Consider the following 20,975-nt stretch of genomic DNA (forward strand, 5'->3'; position numbering starts at 1 on the left):
CTGTTGAGGGAACGGGGGCCAAGGTCTATCTCTCATCCCCTACATGCCTCATCCTCCAAGTAACCTAGTAGGTTTTCATACACTGCGTACAGTACGGTTTGAAATGTGATTCAACATACGCACTGCTGGAATACTATTCTGTGGCAGCTAAAGGATTTGTGTTTACACCTTTTTAAAGGGGAGAGGAAAGGCAGACCACCTTTGCCATGCCAGCGGATTTGTTAGCGGTTTTCTGCGTGATTACTACGGTTTACGCAGTGGAAGGTAAATTATTTGAGTTTCTCTCTTTTTAGCTGTGATATTCTATTGCTATGTGTGCAGGTATGTGAACGCAATATGGTGCATTAACAGTGTTAATGTAAGCGCATTGATGTATTCGTTTCTAAAGGTATGGAAAGCAATTAGGATCTTGGATGGGATAACTTTGGAACTGGTTCCGTGGCGCCTCTCTGATTGATTCAGGCAGAGGTACCCAGGGTCGAGGGTGGGTGTACCACTGCCACTACGATGGTGGATGTGCAGTTTTGGGTCATGTATTCCCTTCAATAATATACCTTCAATAATTAGACTACAAGATGAGCATTGAATCAATGTATTATTGATTCATATTATCTATATATATCATCGTTGCTTTATGACGCGTTCGTGTCGCGTCGAAACTTGGGACCTCCGAGTTAAAAGGAACGTATGTCGTTTGTGTAGAGCTTGTGTAGAGCTTTATGACTTCATTGAATCTCTTTTTACTTGATGTGAAGCTGTCCCTCTCTAGAAGCTATAGAGAAGGTCAAGGTCTCTCCTAAATGCTGTCTGTTCGAAATAATAATGAGATAAGTTCTGTATGGAGGTTTGTTCCTCATGTCCATTTTTCTCTCCGGTTTTCGACAAAATATTTGAAAGGTGGATTTTGTCTGTATGTATCTTTTTGAATATGCTACTCGACAGAATCCACAGGTTGCCTGGTCTCACGAGGTGTATCGCTATCATATCCCCAGACGCGATGCATAACGCGTCCTCCGCTATGGCTGCGATGAATAGCCTAGCCAACGTGCGTCAGTGGTGAACGCAAAGACAGTCAGTTGATCGAATGCCCTTGTTTCATGTTTTCTTACTGAGGTTTCTTGTAGATCAATGCACTGAGATACACCATGTAAAAAAAAACTGTATCAAATGTTTCATCTTTGATTTGACCAGCTTGTTGGTGATGATAAGATACAATATGTCAAGGCAGGTAACACGGTTTTGGAAATGCAAAATGGTTACCTATTTAACCTGTACTTGGTATAATAATACATGGGATTTAAAGCGCCTTTCAAGAAACTCAAGGACACTTTACAGCAGGAGAGTAAAAACCCCAAAAAGGATAATATAAAAACAAATAAAGCTACAAATCCCCATAATATGTGGACTAGGGGTGACTGGTCATATAGTGAGGACCCTCACCCTTTGCCTGGCCGTGACAATAACCTGGCTAATAAAATCAAATGACATTTTATTCGCCACGTGCTTCGTAAACAACAAGTGTAGACTAACAGTGAAATGGTTACTTATGGTCCCTTCCCAACAACGTGGAGAGAAAGAAAATAGAGAAATAATAGAAAAGTAAAAAATGTGGTCATAATAAATACACAATGAGTAACGATAACTTTCCTATATACACTGGGTACTAGTAACGAGTAGATGTGCAGGGGTACAAGGTAATTGAGGTAGATATGTACATATAACTAGGACTAAAGTGACAGATAATAAACAGTAGCAGCAGCATATGTTATGAGTCAAAAAAGCGCTAGAAGATCAAGGAGATTGCGTTCTTCATTTCACCTGTCACATTATTTTACATTATGATGTTTACCGTAGTTCCCCAGAACAGTTGAGCCAGTCACGCGTTTGTTTGTAAATAGCACAACGGGAGAAAGTGGGAGCTTGTGAGTCCATAAAGTTTGATATCTATCGGCGAGTCTCTGTTGTGCTGCGCACATGAGGTGATGAAGTTACACTTGTATGCAATTCACTACTAAATGTTTGCCATCATATATCTTATAACGGCATTCTGCCAGAAGTGAAAGAGCTCTGGGTGAGATATCTCTACAGTTGCCATTATTTCTCTGTTAGCGTTTGTTCTCTCCTCAGTTCTTCTACCCGGTCCTCCACGTACACATGCTGCTCTTCCTTCAGAAAAGCATGCATCACAACTTTGTTCACTTGCACAATTTCTGTCTTTCACTTTCGATTGTAAATGTCCACACTCTCCGAAAATGACATTCGGTAGCTACTACTGTAGCTATGCTTGTATATATGAGTCTTTGCAATTAGTTTGTTAGCTAAATGCTAACGAGCGAAACTAACAGCATCTATGTGATTTTGCTATTAGTTTGTGCAAATGTTGTTAGCATTCTGGTTATAGAAGCCCAATGGGATTGTCTTGCGTTTTTCGCGCGCCCCTGTGTGCTATGCCGGTAATACCGTAAATCCCACAATGAGAGAAGAACGGTATAATGATTTGAAAATCTGGATACCACCCAAGCCTAGTGTTGGTGTGTTTGGACCAGTGGCAGTCTGTACCGTTTAAGATGGAGGATGATTATTTTTTAATTAACATGGCCTTATTTCTATTACAGCATATTGGATGACTGTCATTCATATTACATTCACTCAGCTCAATGTAACATCGATAGGTTTAGGCTTACTACATGATACAAAAAAGAATTCTGTAGCCATCATGAGGTTGCTACAACCTAGCTTATGAATAAAAGTTTATAATGTAGGTGTACAGGTCTAGAGAATTTTGAGTAATCAGACAGTGACACATTAAATACCGCCTTGCACACTCTTGCCTGTGTCTAGCTGATCTAGGGTGTAATCATTAGTCCAACAGTTGCAAACAAGAGTTTCTATTGGATAAATTCATTTATACCCGTTCCGTTTGCCTCCATTTAAGACATTTTTTTCAACAGAATCACTGCAATGAATACACCCCTGATCACAAGCAAACGGCACTTTTATGCCAGACACATAAAAACAGCTTGTTGTATTTATAATTTCTTCTTGCATCTATCTATGCGCTCTCCTCCTCTCACCTTTTCCCTTCGCTTGTGGACTTCAGTGCACAACACAACAGCTGTCTGTGACCAGGCGAACAAACCTTTCCAAGCCAAACCTTCATATCATGGCCACTAACCTCTACACACAGTCTACATTGTTGTCATGTCATAGTCAGCATAGTTACTTGAACTAACGCATTAGTAAACCCGCTACAGTGTAGTCAGCAGCAATCAGTTTAGCAGTTACACCGGCAGCCCCAGTGGCAATAAATTAATAAAACCAAAAGCTTACCTTGACTCTGAAGAGTTCCAATGTTGGATAGCCATAGCCAGCTAGCTAACATAGCATCCCTCTGTTTGAGCTGGGTGTTTGAGTAGGCTAAACTAGCTAGCTGAATTCGTCAATAGCTAAGTAAGTGAAAGTGAAAACAAATATGCTAAGAAATATCTCTCTCTCTCTTTTTCTGCTCCTTACTTTTGGAAGATATTCATTTGTTCAAAATGGTTCAACGATTATTTTTCTTTGAGTCAACTACTCAACACATTTTATGCACTGTAGTGCTAGCTAGCTGTAGCTTATGCTTTCAGTACTAGATTCATTCTCTGATCCTTTGATTGGGTGGACAACATGTAAGTTCATGCTGCAAGAGCACTGATAAGTTGGAGGATGTCCTCCAGAAGTTGTCATAATTACTGTGTAAGTCTATGGAAGAGGGTGAGAACCATGAGCCTCCTAGGTTTTGTTTTGAAGTCAATGTTTTGAAGCTAGCTGTCCTCTGGCTATACAATCGCGCTACGTTAGAGTGCTGCGGAGGCTACTGTAGACCTTCATTTCAAAACAATGTTTTTATAAATTATTTGGTGACGTGAAACTATTTAGAATAGTTTTATCTGAAAAGGACATGTGAACATATTTAGTATCGTTTTATCTAAAAAGGATAACTTAAAAAAAAAAATCACTATTTCGATTTTTATGAAATTCACTGAGGATGGTCTTCCTCGGAGGAGCCCCCACTGGTGTGGACCATATGTGATGTGGACACAGAGGAGCTTGAAGCTCTCGACCTGCTCCACTACAGCCCCCTCGATGTGGATGGGGGCGTGCTTGGCCCTCCGATTCCTGTAGTCCATGATCAGCTCCTTTTGTCTTAATCAGGTTGAGGGAGAATTTGTTGTCATGTCACCTCCTCCCTAATGGACAGTGGTTCTCAAACTAGGGGTCGTGAAAATGGGGTCCTGGGAAAATTTTCAAAATCCTGGAGAAAATAAATATATACAAAAAATATATAAATTATAATATCGTCGTTGTATCTCAATCATTGTAATGTGGTTATCCTTAACAATCTAAAATAGAAAATTATTCAAATCTAAAAGATAGAATTCAACTAGAGAGCGCCCTTAAATTATGGGAAAAGCCTCACTTGACCGTTGCACTTGAATCATTCCCACGGTGAATGGCTAGGCCTGCTACACTATGAAACCGCACACTATTGCAGAGACGTTGATATTACTGAATGCAACTGATATGGTGAAAACAATGTGTGGGGAGAAAGAAGCACAAACTCACATCAATAGCTTTGTCAGATAACACTGTTAAATGAAGAATTCATGCTATTGCTAGCAATCAAGAGAAAACTCTGACTGAACGACTCAAACTCCCCAGCTTATGGACGTTAGCTGTGAGGGCCGAGATGTCCATGAATTGACTTTTATTCACTTTACATGTCAGGGGATGCTATTCACGAGTTCATATTATTCTGTCTCACGATTCCCGAGCATGAAATGGCACAGGGGATGTTCAGTGTGCTGCATGGCTATATTGATGAAGAACAGATTCCATGGGATCAAATGGTGGGCTTTTGCATAGATGGGGCAGGCCTCTGCACTCTAGTTAGGAATGGGTCTCCCTCTGCCATATGGACGCATTGTATGATACACCGAGAGCAACTGGCGGCAAAAGAGCTGAGCGCAGAAATCAGAAATATACTGCAGCAGGTAACTTTGATTGTAAATTACATCAAACCACATCCACTGTTCGCAAAACTATGTGTAGATATGGGATCAGAGCATGACAATGTTCTTTTTCACACCGAGGCCTGGTGGTTATCGAGGGGGAGTATTGGAAAGATTTTTCGCATTGAGAGAGAAACTGTTGTCATTCACAATGGATGTAAAAAAAAAAAAACAGACTTGGTTGAGTTTCTGTGTAATGAAAAGAAAATGTCTCATTGCATATTTTGGAAACTGAACGAACTGAACCCAAGCATGCAGTGGAAATACAAAAGCATTGTGACCAAATCAGTTGATTCAGAGGAGATAATTATTTTTGGAGAGAGTCTTTCAAAAGCGAACCATGCCCCCTTCCCTCAGCTGTGCATCAGTAAGTGTCCCACACAGTGATGACTGCTCACCTCCAACGCTTGGAAGAGCACTTTGGGACCTACGTCCCAATCCGTTTGACTGTGATCCTGGCTCAGTTGACATGCCGGTAAGTGAAATCGAACACCTACGGAGGAATTTTGGTTCCTGACTCAAAGGGAATAATACACTGCTGTCTCCCTCTGGGCATTAATGCCGTGTTCAAAACAACTGGGAACTGGGAACTCAAATCTCAGACTTCTGACTTCAGTGTTTTCAAGAAAACTGGGATTTATGAAGCCGGTGATTGATGTGATTAACTCCTCAATGCCATCAGATGAATCCCGGAACATATTCCAGTCTGTGCTAGCTAAACAGTCCTGTAGTTTAGCATCCGCTTCCTCTATAGGCCAGCCCCGATAGAGGACTGCTTAGCTCGCCTATTAGTGGCCAGTTCCCATGAATGAGATGACCCATGTTAAGGCAGACATTGTCAAGAAATATCCACAGCTATCCATAAACAATGCCAATTATTGAATTGCCTTGGCCTTATTAATGAGCTGGCCCATGCTTTGGCTTTGCCCTACATTGGGCATGGTGTGGCCAATCAGGCCAATCCTTCAGCAGGACTTCCTCTAACCCAGCCTCTCAGTTTCCTAATTGAAAGCAGGGTCTGTTGTGGGTAAATTGCTGCCTAATGAACTGGGCGATTAAGTAATTTAACAAGAATCTGTTTATGGGAAACAACGTTATTGTGATGATTAGAGTCCAGATCATTCCTCTCACAACCTTACAACAGCCGGTATGCTGCTCTCTGCTTCACTTCATTCTCTCCTTACCATACCATTAGGTATTCAGTTATCTTCTCTCTCCCTCCGTGCTCTTCTTTCATTCTCTATGCACAGCTAATTGTGTGAATATTTCAACTGTCCTCTGAATTCAGACCGAGACCAAAACCCAAACATTCAACTGCTCTGTTCTAATCAGCACTGTGTTTTAATGAGTCTTATCCTTGTCATCTTTCTTCATTTCTCTTTTCATATTTTGCTCTATTCACCCCCCCCACCCTTTTCCCTTTCGTTGTATGCACATATTTCTCCCACTAACTGTCTGTTTCTATTGTACTAATTTTCCCCTTTTCTCTCATGGTCCCTCTATCACTCTGTGTTTTAATGAGCTACATTTAAGACATTCATTATTACCAAGCCTTAAATAAATTGACCATATCCCCTAGCCTGTTAATGCAGCCTCTAACTTCCAGGCCTGCCTTATCTTAACTCTCTCTGAAAAACTCAAACCCTTCACCAATGGTCTAAGAAGAAGGATAGGGGAAGCGAGAGGATTAGGTAGAAAAATAATTGTGGTGTCGGCTGTTAGAAAAGGGATAGAGAGGAGAGAATGAAAGAGGTAGTTGTAAGTCGCTCTGGATAAGAGCGTCTGCTAAATGACTTAAATGTAAAATGTAAATGTAGTGAGTTAGTGAGGGATGTGGAGTATGTAAGTTACTGAGTGAATGATGGTGGCGGTGCTAGGGTGGCATTGGGGGCCCCTCACTTCCTCCCCTAATGAAAGAGGCCCCTAGGCCTGGTTTCCATTGGAAAGAGTGTGGTTAGCATAAGGGTACATGTCCGTACAAAGAATCATTGTTATGTCTGCGTGGACCTGCTCCGGGGCCTGTTTCCTCTCTCTCTGCCTGTTTCCTCTCTCTCTCTCTCTCATATTCAATTAATATTAAACTCAATTCATATTCAATATGCTTTATTGACATGAAGGACAAGGTCAATGTCGCCAAAGTAAAGTGATACACATAAAAAATATGAAAACAACAGTGATAACAATTAGAATAGTAAATATAATGCTCATGGAAAAAAATATACACTATATACATACAAAAGTGGACACCCCTTCAAATTAGTGGATTCTGCTTTTTCAGCCACACTCGTTGCTGACAGGTGTATAAAATTGAGCACACAGCCATGCAATCTCCATAGACAAACATTGACAGTAGAATGGTCTTACTGAAGAGCTCAGTGACTTTCAACGTTGCACTGTCATAGGATGCCGCCTTTCCAACAAGTCAGTTCATCAAATTTCTGCCCTGCTAGAGCTGCCCCGGTCAACTGTAAGTGATGTTATTGTGAAGTGGAAACGTTGAGGAGCAACAACGGCTCAGCCGCGAAGTCAGAGGCCACACAAGCTCACAGAACAGGACTGCAGAGTGCTGAAAATCGTCTGTCCTCGGTTGCAATACTCACACTACCGAGTTCAAAACTGCCTCTGGAAGCAACATCCGCACAGGAACTGTTCATCGGGAGCTTCATGAAGCACACAAGCCTAAGTTCACCATGCCCAATGCCAAGCGTCGGCTGGAGTGGTGTAAAGCTCGCAGCCATTGGACTCTGGAGCAGTGGAAACGCGTTCTCTGCAGTAATGAATCACCCTTCACCATCTAGCAGTCGCTACGGACGAATCTGGGTTTGGCGGATGCCAGGAGAACGCTACATGCCCCAATGCATAGTGCCAACTGTAAAGTTTGGTGGAGGAGGAATATGGTCTGGGGCTGTTTTTCATGGTTTGGGCTAGGCCCCTTACTTCCAGTGAAGGGAAATCTTAATGCTACCGCATACAATGACATTCTAGACAATTATGTGCTTCCAACTTTCTACTGCGAGCAGTAGAATCAGATTTAAAATGCAGGTAAAAATACACCTTATGTAACAACGGGGACTGTGAAGAGACACACACAAAAGGTACAGACACATATATACGCACACATTGTGATATTGTTGTATGGTGGTATCGAGCGTTTTGTGTTGTGGATATGTGGTGGTGTACTGTTTCATCTTTAGCTCATTCAGTACAAACATAGTTCACGGTTTTATCTCTTGTTTTACATGTAATGTGGGTGCATTGGTGTGTTTGGACCCCAGGAAGAGTAGCTGCTGCCTTGGCAGGAACTAATGGGGATCCCTAATATATACAAATACAAACGCCGACTGCGAGCCAGGCCTAATCGCCCAACATCAGTGCCCAACCTCACTTATGCTTTTCTGGCTGAATGGAAGCAAGTCCCTGCAGCAATTTACAACATCTAGTGGAAAGACTTCCCAGAAGAGTGGAGGCTATTATAGCAGCAAAGGAGGGGACCAACTCCATGTTAATGCCCATGATTTTGGAATGAGATGTTCGACGAGCAGGTGTCCGCATACTTTTGGAAGATCATAATTTTTGTTTTGCTAATGCCCAGTTTTGGTAGTAGGCATCTAACACTGACAGGCTATGCTGTAACCCCTGTTCTGTTGGAGACAACAAGACCAGGTCATCTGCATAGAGAAGGATCTTCATTTCTTTGTTGTCTAGGAGAAGTCCAGGAGCTCCAACTGTTTTGAAAATTCAGCAATATAGATATTTAACAATGTTGGGCTCAGATTTGCTGCCCTGGGTGACCCCTTGCCTCTTTGTGATTTTTTACATGTATTTTCATTGTACTTTGATTTAATAACGTCATATGTTCTTCCTCCAATTCCACTTTGGATGAGTTTCAGGAAGAGTCCTTTATGCCAGATGGAAGTTAATAAAGCAGGCAAATATTTGACCCTTGGTGGATTGATAAGGGTGTATATGTGGTCAGATGTTCTTTGTTTCGGTAGGAAGCCAATTTGACTTGCACTTAAAGGGACATTTCACCATATTCATCATCTCCAGCAACATCAACGTATGTGAAAATTGCCCGTATCTATTTTTTGAAGTAAAAAAAGATAGAGGAAGACAAGTGTTTCCAATGACATCATCTGTGTGCATAGTGTGATTTTAACCAATTATGAGGAGGAATTGCCAACTTATTGTCTACGAATTGATTGATGATGGCATTGGAAATACTTACCGCCCCTTCATTTTCACACATGTTGATGTTGGGTTGGTGCTGGAGAGGATGAATATGAACATTTGTAAAACACTGTTTTTGTTGAGGAAAGTCTGTATTCTCGTATTTATTATGCTGCAGAAAACCTTCCCTAAATTACTGGTCACGCAGATACCGTGATAATTATTATGGTCATATATTTGCCTTGAATATGGGTGTTATTATGCCTTTATTCCATATTTCTGGAAAGTATCCTACATTCAGGACCAGATTGAAGAGCTACTGTAGAGTATGGCTTCCTACAGTTTAGGGCTACTTTTCTTCAGCATGGCACTGCAGATACTGTCTGGTCCACAGGCTTTACCGCACTTGAAGGGTTTGATTTTCTCTTTTGTCTCTGTTATTGTGATGGGTATTTCATGGGTTTTGTTTGTCTTTATTTGATTGTTTGTCCATAAAAAAAAAAAATTATCAACCAATTTGGTCTGAGTCTCTGTTAATTTCTGGCATTCTGGATTTTCATATAGTTTTTCAAAGTAGTTTTTTCCAGATGCCATTTCGATTGGGGTTATTTCTCTTATTATGTGAGGCATTAGTCTCTTTGTCTCTCTGTGTGTGTGCCATTCATTCACTCTCCTGGTAATTAAAGTCTTCAGCAGCAGCTCCTGGTGATAGGCGAAGCAGAGCTCTCTGTGCGCCTCACAGCCCCCTGGCTAAAATACTAATTGGTTTTGATATTGTGCTTGAAGTTTGAATGTATATGATTATGGTCTTAGCTTTGTGTTTTTTAAGCATTCCGTTATTACATGGATTATGAGTCAATAGCCATGTTTACAAAGGGACAAGAGAGCAGAGTGTTAGGCCAAAGGAGGAGGGAGAAAAGGCAGGAGCAGATTATTTAGGTAGGTGAGTTGCTGGGTCAGCTAAGTGTATTTATTCTTGCTCGCTCGCTCTCTCAATTCAATTCAAGGGCTTTATTGGCATGGGAAACACACGTTAACATTGCCAAAGCAAGTGAAGTAGATAATAAACTAAAGTGAAATAAACAATAAAAATGTACAGTAAACATTACACTCACAGAAGTTCCAAAAGAATAAAGACATTTCAAATTTCATATTATGTCTATATACAGTGTGCAAACGATATGCAAATAGTACAAAAGGGAAAATAAATAAACATAAATATGGGTTGTATTGACAATGGTGTTTGTTCTTCACAGGTTGTCCTTTTCTTGCGGCAACAGATCACACATCTTGCTGCTGTAATGGCTCACTGGTATTTCACCCAGTTTATCAAAATTAGGTTTGTTTTTTGAATTCTTTGTGGATCTGTGTAGCCTGAGGGAAATATTTGTCTCTAATATGAAAATACATTTGGCAGGAGGTTAGGAAGTGCAGCTCAGTTTGCAGCTCAGATTCCACTTCATTTTGTGGGCAGTGTGCACATAGCCTGTCTTCTCTTGAGAGCCAGGTCTGCCTACGGCGGCCTTTCTCAATAGCAAGGCTACGTTCACTGAGTCTGTACATAGTCGAAGCTTTCCTTAAGTGTGGGTCAGTCACAGTGGTCAGATATTCTGCCACTCTCTGTTTTCGGGCCAAATAGCATTCTAGTTTGCTCTGTTTTTTTGTTAATTCTTTCCAATGTGTCAAGTAATTATCTTTTTGTTTTATCATGATTTGGTTGGGTCTAATTGTGTTGCTGTCCGGGGGCTCTGTGGGGTCTGTTTGTGTTTGTGAACAGAGCCCAGGGACCAGCTTCATCTTTCTGTAGGTGATGGCTTTGTTATGGAAGGTTTGGTAATCGCTTCCTTTTAGGTGGTTGTAGAATTTAACGGCTCTTTTCTGGATTTTGATAATTAACCGGTATCGGCCTAATTCTGCTCTGCATGCATTATTTTGTCTTTTACGTCATACATTTTTATGTTTATTCCATATTGTGAATTCTTGGTTGGCGAGCGGACCCATGTCACGCCCTGACCATAGATTGCTTTGTATGTTTCTATGTTTTGTTTGGTCAGGGTGTGATGTGGGTGGGCATTCTATGTTGTATGTCTAGGTTGTCTATTTCTGTGTTTGTCCTAGTATGGTTCCCAATCAGAGGCAGGTGTCAGTCGTTGTCTCTGATTGGGAGCCATATTTAGGTAGCCTGTTTTTCTTTGTGTTTTGTGGGTGGTTGTATCCTGTGTTAGTTTTTTTACCATACAGGACTGTTTCGGGTTGTTTGTACTTTTGTTATTTTCGTTCAGTGTTCGTTTTGATTTATTAAATATATCATTATGGACACTTACCACACTGCGCATTGGTCCTCCGATCCTTCCTACTACTCCTCGTCAGACGAAGAGGACGAAACCCGCTACACCACAAACCTCACAACCATAAAGGGCAATGGGTTCTATAACTGATTCAAGTATTTTTAGCCAGATCCTAATTGGTCTGTCGAATTTTACGTTCTTTTTGATGGTATAGAATGCCCTTCTTGCCTTGTCTCTCAGCTCGTTCACAGCTTTGTGGAAGTTACCTGTGGCGCTGATGTTTAGGCCGAGGTATGTATAGTTTTTTGTGTGCTCTAGGAATTTTGAATTTTCTATTTGTGGTCCTGGTGACTGGACCTTTTTTGTCTTACTGAGATTTACTGTCAGGGCCCAGGTCTGACAGAATCTGTGCAGAAGATCTAGGTGCTGCTGTTGGCCTTCCTTGGTTAGTGACAGAAGCACCAGATCATCCGCAAACAGTAGACATTTGACTTCAGATTCTAGTAGGGTGAGACCGGGTGCTGTCTCTCTCTCTCTTGTCTAAATACATTGGTGTTTCATAACATCTTATTTCTGTCCTTTCCCTAGATGCACCCTTCAAGACAGGGGCACCTCATCTCTAATGTCACGCTAATCTTGGTCCACAAAGGTCATAGGTCACATGATGCCTTGCTATGTGGATGTCCATGTGACTAGCTGTGTGTATCTGCAAGTGCCATAAAACAGAAAGTATGACCCATCCAGAGCACAGTATACAGCAGAATTTGCTTGGCTGCTTTTCAGGACCGTTCAGGCACTGTTCTGTTCTCATATTCTATCCGTGGTGTTCTCTGTTCAGCATGCCCTTCTCCTCTCCCATAGTAATGAGAGAAAAACAAGGGACGGAAGGTTTAAGGTAGAAAAAGTTTGAACAATGGAGAAAAAGTGTAGGAATGTGGACAGGCAGGTGATGGCGTGAGACAGTTGGTAATGACCTTGCCCTTGCCTCCCCCTTTTTTCAGGTAATTAGGTATTGATTGTTAAGAAGCAGGAATACTTCAAAAAGAGAAGGCAACAGCCCTCTCCTTCTGTGCCTTCCTTCTGTCCTTTTTACTGGAGTGAGCAGCATAGTTAGACTGGCTGTCAATCTGGGCAGCAGGGCCAGCCTAGTGGGGAAAAGAGAGGGTTCAGCAACTTGTGATGCAAAGCCTGGTGTAGACCAAGTCAGACGTTCTCCTTGAGAAGTAACTTTCTGCCGCTGCTCAGTCCTGTTGGATATACACGTATGCCTGCGTCCCAGTAGAACAAGCAGAAAACGACAGAAAAAGGACAGAACTGTACATTTATGAAATGATTTCCTTTGGCAGCTGATGTATGGAATCAATGTGTCAAAGTGTTCCCATCCGGGTGAGAGTCTATCCAGGTGCTAGTGGAGGGCTGTAATTTTGTCTTTGACTGTTTCATTCAGATGTCTAATAATGTAGATGAGTAGGAATGAAATGCTTGGTCATCACTGTTTGGTGGAAAATTATGCTGATCATGTGATTTTCAGCATGCATGTCTTGTAAGGATAGGGACCCTGTGGGTGTGAAAAGATGGACTCACTCTGCCTCCCAGTTCCTTCCCTCCTGATTCACAGCCTCATTATTTTAATATGTGCATCGAAGTTGCAGCCCTTATTTCCTTTTTAAACACAGGAAACAATGCCATAAAGCTGTTACGTACCTCGTGAATCTTCCTGAGCGGCCATTTTAGATCCCTGTTACAGCCTTATACGCTTTGTCTTGTGTTTATGACCTCAGGAGTGTACTTATTTTGACTTCAGCGAGAGAGAGAGACAGAGAGAGAGAGAGAGCGGGAGAGGAGGAGAAAGAGAAATTATAGTTGTGTCATAATTCTGGCATGTTGTTGATGTCTCTTATCAGTCTGTGTATGGAACAACACAGGAGAAGACAGACATCTGCACATTAAAAACATGAATTAACAGCCCAATCTTTGATTCATTTCTTATCTTATTGCAAATCCTCAAGGCAATAGGGTGATTTGACTGTTTGGGCACTAGGTGATCAGTGAGTAATAGGGAAGATATTGGGGTCGCAATTACCTTGTTGTCAAGGTTGATTTAACAACATCAGATTCAATTAAATTCCCTCAAGGATAGATATCACATCAATGTTGAAAATGGATTGACAGACGTGCAGACGCACACCGCCCTGCCCCTCTACGTGCAACATCACTTGTCATTTCATGTTTAATACATGTTCATTATAGCCCTGTCATTACTAATTTACCTGACAGCTGACCTCATCATGGACACTGCTTCCTGCTTATAACCATGTGTGACATTAGTTATTATTGATGAGGAGAGGTCTTTGCTAAAAAAGCATGAGTTTAGATGGTGCAGGCTGTAACCTAACCAAGGGTTTGAGCACTTACTCTATCACTTAAACCTCCACTGCATGATGTGGTGTAAAAACCTAGTTAGAAGAGTTGAGCTGTCTTGATTGTACGCCCAAGAGCACACAGCACCAAGTTAGTGTGTGGAATTATAGACGGAAGCCTACTTTCTTTCACTGACTTATTTTTGTCAGTGTGCACCTTGCTTTGCTGCAGTTGACAGCAATACAAAACAAAGACCATCTAGGAGATCATGAATGTGTCTTTGGAGCTGATGTTTTTCTGCAGTGAAAAATTGAAAATACAAGTAGAGACAAAAGCATTCTGAAGAGCTGAACCACCCAACCTCCCTTTGCAATTTATATAACGAACAGAATTTGATGGCTTTAATTTTAGAAATAGATGATTGCGTTTGAAGAAAAAAGGCAAATGGGCATTTTGAAGAAAGGGTTCTTTGTTTCTAGCATAAGGCAACGGCAGTTTTTTCCTTCTTTTTGGTATTTTTTAGACGTATTAATATGCTGGGTAAGCAGTGATAGCCAACGGTCACCAGCATGCTACACAGCAGGCATGATGTGGGCTCCTTTACAAGTGTTTGAATGTGGTGTTTATTACAGAATACTAATGCGTTATATTTTCTGAAAAAAATTCAATTACGCTTCATTTCACACAGTATTTTGAAACAAAATAGCTCTCCCACAGAGTCAGAGACAAAGACAGACATTGCTTTTTCTGAATGTCAAATGCACCACCAGACTTCAAGGGCCTTTTCACAACCACTAAACACTGTGTGAGTTGGTTGAGAAAATGGGCCTCAGATTTGCCCATGTACTACTGTATATCAAATCACATTTTATGAGGTCTGTATAAGGTCTGGGCCCTCTCCCTTGCAGCAGGAAGGGACATTACTCCTCCCAGGTTCTTGCTTCATCTGTGCCCTGGCCACTGACACAGGAGCATTAGCTGACATAATGGGGAATTATTAGTGGAAGAGCAGGTACTGTATTTAAGGGCAGGCAGTGTGCCAGCCACCTAAGGAGTCTCTCTCTGGGCGTATGGCTCCATAAGCAAGTATAACGGATGTTTCAGGAGGATTATCCCACCAGGGAAGACAGATGGTGAAAGGCAACCAAAGAGAGGGGGAGGATTGTGGAAACCTAAAAGCATGGCAAATAACTTAAGTGTATGCCCCTCTGTGATAATGGAGGTTTTTAGCGTGTGTGTGTTTTTGAAGAAATCTTCTAAGATGTCTTCACAAGGATAGTAAAACAAGAAAAATTTGGACAAGTGGGGACACAAGGAAAAAGGCTATTATAAATGTAGGGGTGGGTTACAGTCAATGGTGGGTGTAGCTGGTGCATGGAAGTCAGTCGCAGGAGAGCAGAGATGAATGGACAAAGCACTTTACTTAGGCAATCATAATACAGAACGCAACCGCGTCATAACACAAATGCCCAAAGAACAAGTGAGGCAGCACAAAGTACAAAACCCAAGTACAAAGTACCGGTTGCCACAAAGCACGGGTATAAAACAAAACCCGGTGCAAACCAGCCGGAAGCGTACCAACCTTGACAATAAACAAAACCCCACACAGACATGGAGGGAAGAGAGGGCTAAATACACATGTTAATTAGTAGGAGATATAAACCAGGTGTGCAGGAAGACAAGGAGAGGAAACGACTTTGGCGGAAGTCGTGACAGTTACAATTAGGGTTAAAATTAGAGTTAGGTACAGGAGTTAGGGTTTGTGTTTAAGGTTAGGGTTAGGGTTAGGTTAGGGGTTAGGTAGCGTACTAAACTCTACTCCATGTTGAAGGAAGTTTCTGAATAACTTCACCAACGGCGTGGAGCCGAGTCCAGGCTTTGTGGAATCTAGCTCCAACTAGCTCCGATTCTCGAAGGTCAATACTTAAAATGTTTTTAATTATGAAGCGCCCACTTTGTACCGACAGTATGTTTGGACTCTGTAGTTGCATACCTTTCTTTGTTAGCTAAAATCCATACGTTAATCAAACCCAACTACAGAGGAAAAACATAGGTACAAGGTGGGCGTTTCATAATTGAATATTGACTTTGGGCGAATTGACATAGTCGGAGCTAGATTCCACAAAGCCTGGTCTTGGCGCCACACCGTTGGTAATTGAAACTGTGTGTATGTAGCCTACTCTCTGTAACACAGCGTTAATGGTTGACCATACAGCACCCACCCTAATGCAACCCATGCCTTACATCATAGGAGCAGTTCTAACGCCAGCTCTGGTGACAAACCTTTCTTAGAAAGCAGGCAGAGAAAGATCAAGTAAAAGAGAACAGGAAGGAAGGAGAGAGAGAGTAGGAGAGAGAGAGGTTGATTAAAAGAGGATGAGGCATGAAGAGTGCGCAGTCTCACTTTTTTGCAACACCTGACTCTGTCAATTGTCCTCCTGTCTCTGTCCATTGAGCAAGAATGGATTCTGTCTTTTCCTCGTTAAACTGCTTATTTTTGCAACCTCTCTTTATTTCAGTTCCCTCTACTTATTGAGGTTAGGCCAGTGTTTGGGTATTTTAGAAAGGGCTATTACATTGCTCATTAGCTGCGGTGGATTTGGTGCTTATTCTGGACGTGCAGCCAGTTTTCAGCCCCCAGGTTTGTTATGTTGCTTTTTAGCACATTTTCCAGCATGTTACCATGGATATGGATGAGGGAGAAAAGTATTGACTTTGGAACTTTCCTGTTATGTGAGGCTGTGATCAGGGATGACAAGCATCCATCATTTCCTTTTTCCTCACAGTCAGAGAGAGTGAATTCTCTGTGACAGGACTCATCACATAATGCAAACAACATATGCTTTTATCCCAAGCGACTTAGTCATATGTGCATCCATTTTACATATGGGTGGCCTCAGGGAATCAAACCCACAACCCTGGCATTGTAAGCGCCATGCTCTACCAACTGAGCCATACTGGACCACGTATCACCTGACAACTGACTGACACTCTACTTTCTTTACCAACTTTTAGTTACAGTAGCTACTATTACGTATTAGATATGAAAGAAATCAGATTTTTGTACTACAGCAAAAAGGAATAGTATTTGACCTAGTGTCTTCTCCCCTACCAGGATGTGATTGACAGACAAAGTATCCAGTATCTACAAGCTCTGTTAATGTAGCCTCAGCACTTCATTGGTTCTTAACAAGCACGTAAAGCAAACCAATGGTGACCTTTTACAAAACCTTCTCCATGACCGCTGTTAAGCACGTTTTGACTAATTCAACCTCATTGTCAAAGGTCATTGAATATATCCTTATCTGGTTTCACACTTTCTCCACATTTATTGAGTGATAACTCAGAATACCTTTAGTGTGTCTAATCAGTTGTTAATTAAGAAAAACTAAAAAGTTATTTTTAAAAATCTATCAATATGTTTTAAAAAACTAAGCAAGTAGCAAGAAGTGTGCTGCTCTCATTTCTTTGACTGGAATAGCGTATAGCAGGAGACGAGCAAAAGAGCCACAGACCGAAAAAATCTAGTACATTTTATGCTGTTGGACCCGAGACAAGCAGTAGGACCCAACACGGATTTCATCTCACCAATCTTTTCAAAAATGATGAAACCCCTAAAACTCACTCACTCACTCACTCACTCACTTTCTCTGAATGTGTTGGTTTGTGTATGAGATACAGTATGAATGTGTTTGCATTTGCAATTGTGTTTGCAGTTTGTTTGGGGTGGGTGTGCAGTATGCTTGTACTTTTGGGCAATGTGTTTGTGCTGTATGGATGTATGTATCTGTAAATCTGTGACTATTTTGTGGAGCTCAGTGAGTGACAGTGGCTGTGTAGTCTCTGTGAAGAACTCAGTCAGGTTTATATCACTGGACAGACGCGTCTCTGGCAGGATGCCCAACCCTTCTGATTTACACAGATGTGAGGGGATAGGCCCTTCAATCAGAAAGGCCATTTACAAAATATATGGCAACAAGAGTCTTGCCTTCCCAGTCACCAGTGACATATAGTACATTTTCCCCCTAAACGCACCCACTGTAATTTTTCTCCCTAACTCAGACAGACCCCCTTGTACACGTACGCGCACACACACACACACACACACACACACACACACACACACACACACACACACACACACACACACACACACACACACACACACACACACACACACACACACACACACACACTCACACTCCCTTAGCCAGCTGTCTGCCGGGAGGAAGCTATTACAGCCAATAAAACATAGCTCCTTGGCCACGGTCCCAGCACGCTGAACTGCCAGCGCAGTCCTTCCCCTGTGGTCATGGAGCTCAATGGTGTCTGCAAGCAGAGCGACCAGAAACTAAAAGCCAGAGGGGAAATGACTCCATTCAGCCCACAGTTAAGGGATGCTGTGTTTGTACATCTACAGTACATATTCTGATGATAAACACTTCTCAGGCCCAGTGGCTACATGGAAGGTAATTGTGCCCGTTTTCTTACTACTGTACTGTTTGCACAAAATAAGGGTTACGTTGTGCCCTGACCCATGTGTTCTTCTCTAATAGTTTCAGTTTGCTAATTATGTGTGCGTACGTACACACTACACAGTATTTTCCCGCTTTCTCTATTTACTTTCCTCTAGTTTCCTAATCTGTCTTTAATTTCTAATTCCAAAACACAAACATACACACAAAAGGATTCTTTCCCCTTTTCAATCCAGGAGGATTATTTGAGATCAGGGCAATTACCTGGGACAACGGAAAGCAATTTGCTTTGCCTGGCAAAAACCCATCACAGATTGCTTCAGTACCTGGCCTCCCTGGACTTTCATTAAGATGCTGCTGAACTTTGGGGAGCCCCTGGTAACTGAAAGCAATTCCAGCCATCTCACCAGGCTGTTGAATGAAATGGAGGGCACTGTTTTGGGGAGAAGAGGGGAAAATAGACAGAGATGGAATTTTAACGAAAAGCTATTAAAACGAGTGTCCCTTTTTACCATGGAAGGGTTTAAGGTGGGGATGGAGGGAACCCATGGCAGGAGGAAGGGAGATGGACAGAACTGGAGAGTGGAGTTGACAGAGAGAGAAAGGGAGAGTGAAGTGGGCTGTAAAAGGACTAGGTAGATAGGGAGAGATAATATAGCATCGGACCAGTCAGACTTTCTGCCTCCCTTCTTTCTGTCCATCTTCCCACAGAAGCAGTATAGGATTCTCTGAGTTATTTCTCCAATAACAGTACTATTGGACTACTGTGGTATTAGAGAAGCTGTGTGCTCTGTGTATCAGATGGTGCGGTGTGTTTAGTTGTGGAGGCTGTGGGCTGACGCCGAGCACTGTCACATGGACTCTACGGCTGTGTCTCTGCTGCTGAGGCTGCTGCTGCAGTGCAGTCCTCCTGCTCTACCCTGTGGCCTGATCCTTATGAAAGAGGAACTCTTGTGGGAGGAAGTCAAGTGTGTGTGTCGGAGCAAGCAGACACAGGCTGCTAAAATCTGTCACCCTCGCTTGACTTGCTTGCCCTCAGAGGGAGGTGCTCTCCTTTTTTCCTACTCCCCCTGTTCAATCATGTTAGATTTATGTTGTTGGCTACCCCCCCCCCCCCCACACACACACAGCCTCAGTTTGTGGTTGAGTGAGTACCCAAGGGGACGGGTGACGAGCTCTGTTCCTGTCAAAGTGACACTTTGTGTGGTTTACAGACAGTGCTGTCCTTACCCAAACTCCAATTCCTGGTAGAACAATCCAGAATGCATCAGTTTGCGGAATGCATCAGTTCCCCCATATAGGCATGAACATGATGAGATTCATCCAGAGGATGGAACAAGAAAGCAGAAAACAGCAAACAGCTAAATGCCTTCTAGCATCATCTGTGTCATTTAGAGAGAATATGGCTTTGTACAGATTAACCTCTTCTCAAGTGGCATAGCTTGTGTGCCTGTTTGCCAGGATTGGAAATAACATTGAAATAATTACCATGTATTCATTATTCATTAAACCTAATCGAGCAAATGAATGTACCCTACGGACCAATGAGAAAATTAACGCATTATCAGACAGACAAAAAAGACAAGAGTGCAATCACTTTATTGTAGATATGCTGCACAAAGCACTAAATTGTGAATGTACTGATGTCGGATGATCATCTTTGGAGTACCTGTTTGGGATTCTATTTGTTATCTTGAAGGCACACACACACACACACACACACACACAGGATAAATAAGTGCTTGATTGCAGGCTGCATTGAAAAATCTATTTACATGTGTTTTTTGAAATTTACATTTGTTTTTTGGAGCTACAAATTGGTCTCTGAATTTGTCTGTTGTAGTCACCTGTAGTTTGTTACTTATCGACTGTGTTGATTGTTCCCTTCTCCGAAGAGCAGAGATACAGAGAATGGCACTCAACAAATACCAACATTTACTCTAGTAATCCAGATATCACCAACGTTACTACCTCCTGTAATAGACTCACCTAATGATTGTGTTGTATTACTGCACCATTCATACGGAAGGGAAGTCAAGTCAAGCCATGTAGTAAAGAGCAGGGTCCCAGGGTGTGAGAGTGGATTAGTACACACTGGCCAGGCTAGCAGCTGATGGCTAACAGTCCAGTGAGACTTGTCCCCAGCCTTCCCACCGGCCATCTTTCAGCCACCTGATGGTGGTGGTTTTAAGAGGCTTGATGTTCTGAGGGTGAAGGTCACTCCTGGAATGTGTGAGAGTGGATCAGCTCAGTCAGAGCAGTTATCCAGAGCCTGTTTAAAGGCTCCACAGCTTTAACTCTATTGTCCCAACTTGCCAAAAGAAGCTTAAGAGGTAATCGGCTCAGGGCTGTGGCCAGGGCCCTGGGCGAACCTATCCGTATGGGCCCAGTCGCCCAGAGCCACCCCTAAAGGGGTTCAGAGAGAGTGAGAAGGAGGCCCCTGAGTTCTAAATGATCAGGGATTACAACACATAAACCTGTGTTTACCATGGCTCCCAGGTAAAGTTTCACAGTTTTCACACCAGCACAACCAGGCCTGTTATCAGGAGTAGCTGGAATGATGTTGCAGTCTATTTTGGAGTCACTGAAGTTCAAGCGATAAAAAGGGATGCTCAGTACCTGGCCTCAGA

The 20,975-nt window shown here is 42.2% G+C and overlaps 1 protein-coding gene across 2 annotated transcripts in view; it reads left to right on the plus strand.

Annotated features, from left to right (window-relative positions):
• The window catches only part of LOC139541128 (ephrin type-B receptor 1-like), a 202,818-nt gene continuing 181,843 nt past the window's right edge, over positions 1–20,975 (plus strand). Inside the window, exons 1-2 of one of the 2 annotated variants that reach the window (XM_071345389.1) lie at positions 13–67; positions 179–264. In XM_071345389.1, coding sequence (XP_071201490.1) covers positions 207–264 — 58 coding nt within the window. In that variant the 5' untranslated portion in view covers positions 13–67; positions 179–206. Of the gene's footprint in view, positions 265–20,975 lie in introns of both variants that reach the window. The other variant, XM_071345388.1, reaches the window with a different exon arrangement.

This window comes from Salvelinus alpinus, chromosome 16 (genome assembly GCF_045679555.1).
Source record: "Salvelinus alpinus chromosome 16, SLU_Salpinus.1, whole genome shotgun sequence".
Lineage (NCBI taxonomy): Eukaryota > Metazoa > Chordata > Actinopteri > Salmoniformes > Salmonidae > Salvelinus > Salvelinus alpinus.